At 27.2% G+C, this 2553-nt stretch overlaps 2 protein-coding genes across 2 annotated transcripts in view; one reads left to right on the top strand and one right to left on the bottom strand.

The window, feature by feature from the left end:
• The window catches only part of Phum_PHUM032850 (metabotropic glutamate receptor 4, 6, 7, putative), a gene marked incomplete at both ends in the record, with an annotated part of 65910 nt that overhangs the window by 18703 nt on the left and 44654 nt on the right, over window positions 1-2553 (top strand). The gene's annotated exons all lie outside the window — the stretch shown is intronic.
• On the bottom strand, window positions 194-957 carry Phum_PHUM033360 (BTB domain transcription factor, putative; the record flags this gene model as incomplete). The annotated part of the gene is made up of 4 exons (XM_002423004.1): window positions 194-343; window positions 558-785; window positions 875-908; window positions 947-957. The coding sequence occupies 4 exons, from the start codon at window positions 955-957 to the stop codon at window positions 194-196; spliced, it is 423 nt and encodes a 140-aa protein (XP_002423049.1).

Below are 2553 nucleotides of genomic sequence, written 5' to 3'. Positions count from 1 at the left end.
TCTTCCCTTAAAAAAAAAAAAAAAATCTCTTTAAAATCTCTTCGAGACTTTTTTTCAAATGAGTGGCTTCGTCATCACGCGAGTGACGTGTATAAACCTTAAGGAAAAAAAAAAAAAACAAATTTTCCGAATATACATCCGCCATTTTGTTTTATAATAATAATAATTACCTTGACAAAGGAAAAATGTTTTCTCAACCGATAACTTGAGCCAATTGAAAAAAAAATTTCAAATCTTTTGATTTCATATTAATTTTTCCTTCGTACATGAAACGAATAATATTTTTAAGTTGATCATATCCGACGTTTCGTATAACAACAATCGTGTGTTTACACGGAAGACCCTTAAACAAACAAACAAACAAACAAAACAATAAACAAACGTTCGAGTATCAAATGATAATAAAAAAAAATAAAACGCAAAACATTTTCTTTTTTTAAAGAAATTTATTTAGTATTTTGCGAGTGCGCGAGCGCGTGCGTTTTTTTTTTTTTAATAAATAACAGCAGAAGACGAAAATTACTTTATTTATTTATTTACATATAAAAAAAACTTACTTTAAACAAGTCCTTAAAATAAACGCTAAATAAAGACAGTATTATTTTATGAGCATAAATGTGTTGACCCTCAGCCAAAAGGGTTACATCGATCAAATAATCATCCCTTAATAAATCTTTTAATCCCGAAACGAGATTTGATTTATAATTTTTTAATTTTATAGTTATATTTTTATCATTTTCCCCTTCTCCTTCTCCTTTTACACCTCCTTCCCCTTCTTCTTCATCCTGATAGTATAAAAAAAAACGTTAAAAATATATTTATGTACATAAAATAATTTTTTTAAAAAAAAAAAAACAATACATATAAAACTCACCATGATTAATGTAAATTTGTTTAAATGTTTAATCCTTGAATTGAATTAAAAACAAGTTTTAACTTTAATTACGTGTATTTCATTACTCTGTGGTGGCGGATTCAACGAGATACTTTTAATTTTTTTTTTGGTTCGATTATTATTATTATAATGATGAATTAATAGAATTTGTGAGTGTGCGGTTGTTGGAATTGTGGGGGGCGAAAAATTTCTCCCTTTTTTGACTGGATTTGAATAATTTAAAAACGATTTTTTTACCCCTCTCCCTCCTCCTCTCCTTCATTTTTATATTCCCGATAATTCTTAATACGGCACTGATGTTATAAAAATTATTTACGATATTAATAACAACAGGAATAAAATAAAAACGTGTAAAATATTGCACGTTTGTGTTGCGTTATGAAAATTGAATTAATAAATAATCGTAAGTTAAACATGAGGTTAAATTTTTACGGAAACAACCTGAACGACCTGAACAACCTGAACAACCTGAAAATTTTTTTTTTTTTAATTTTATCGGATTTTTAAATATTTAAAAAAATTTTTACAATCGTTTAATTATTATTATTTTTCTTTATGTATTTCCTCTCTCTTTCTCTCTCACATGAAAATTTTCTTTTTTTTTTGATTTACGACAACCGGAAATGATATTTCTGTGTGTGTGTGTGTGCGCGCTCACGTGATTAATGTCCGAACTGAAGGAAACTTGTTTTTATATCTTGAACGGCTAAAAAAAAATCGTCGTGGTTGTAGACTCTAGCCATTGTTACATTTTAAAATTTGGTTAAAAGAGTAAAAGGAAAGAAAAAAAAATTTTAAAAAGGGTTAAGAGATGTGTTTGAAAATGCCAGAAACAATAACGAATGCGAGGGTGTGTGCATGTGAGTGTGGGTGTGCGTGCGTGTGGGTAACTTTGTAAAAAGTCAAACGATTTGAATGAAATAAGATAAATAATATTTTCTAAAAAAAAAAAGTTTGTTTTGTTTAACAAACAAAACAAAATAATAAAAAGGGAAAAATTTTAAAATAAGGGTAGAAAGAGTGAGAGAGAGAGAGAGAGTGATATGGTAAATTAGAAAAATTTAAATATTTATCTACTTCCACGTTTTTAACGTTTGATTTCGTGCGTGTTTAAATGCGAGAGGAAAAGTGTGAAATTTTTTTTTTTTTTCACTCCTTTCCGAATGAGAAAAATTGAGCGAGCGATCGTTCGATATATCGATCGATTTAATTCGATTTAAAGAAAATTTGATTTAAGTAAAAAAAAAAAAAAGAAAAAAGAAAATTTCATCAAAGGACTAAAAATCGAAATTAAAGGAAACGAATTTAAAATGATGAGACAAAAAAAAAGGTGAAAAACACGTTCGGAATTTTAACGAAATTTCTTTTTTTTTTTTTCTTCTGCTTCTTACATAAACTATAAATAAAATATTTCGTACGGATTCATTTTAGAATTTGAAAAACGTCTAAAAAAAAAAACAATTAAAAATTTTTCTTTTTGTGGGGAGCGAGACGGGAAAGGGGAGGTTTTTCTAAAAATTTTCTTCAAACTGCGAATTAAATTTTTGTGTTTCGCTTCGTTTTCGTCACTCACGTGACACGATGTTAAATTATATATTAAATGAATTAAAAACGAATTAATAATTTCTTTTTTTTTAAATAAATTTTATTTCTTCTGC

This window comes from Pediculus humanus, genomic scaffold (assembly GCF_000006295.1).
Source record: "Pediculus humanus corporis 1103172107383 genomic scaffold, whole genome shotgun sequence".
NCBI lineage: Eukaryota > Metazoa > Arthropoda > Insecta > Psocodea > Pediculidae > Pediculus > Pediculus humanus.
This window is presented reverse-complemented; position numbering and strand designations above follow the sequence as displayed.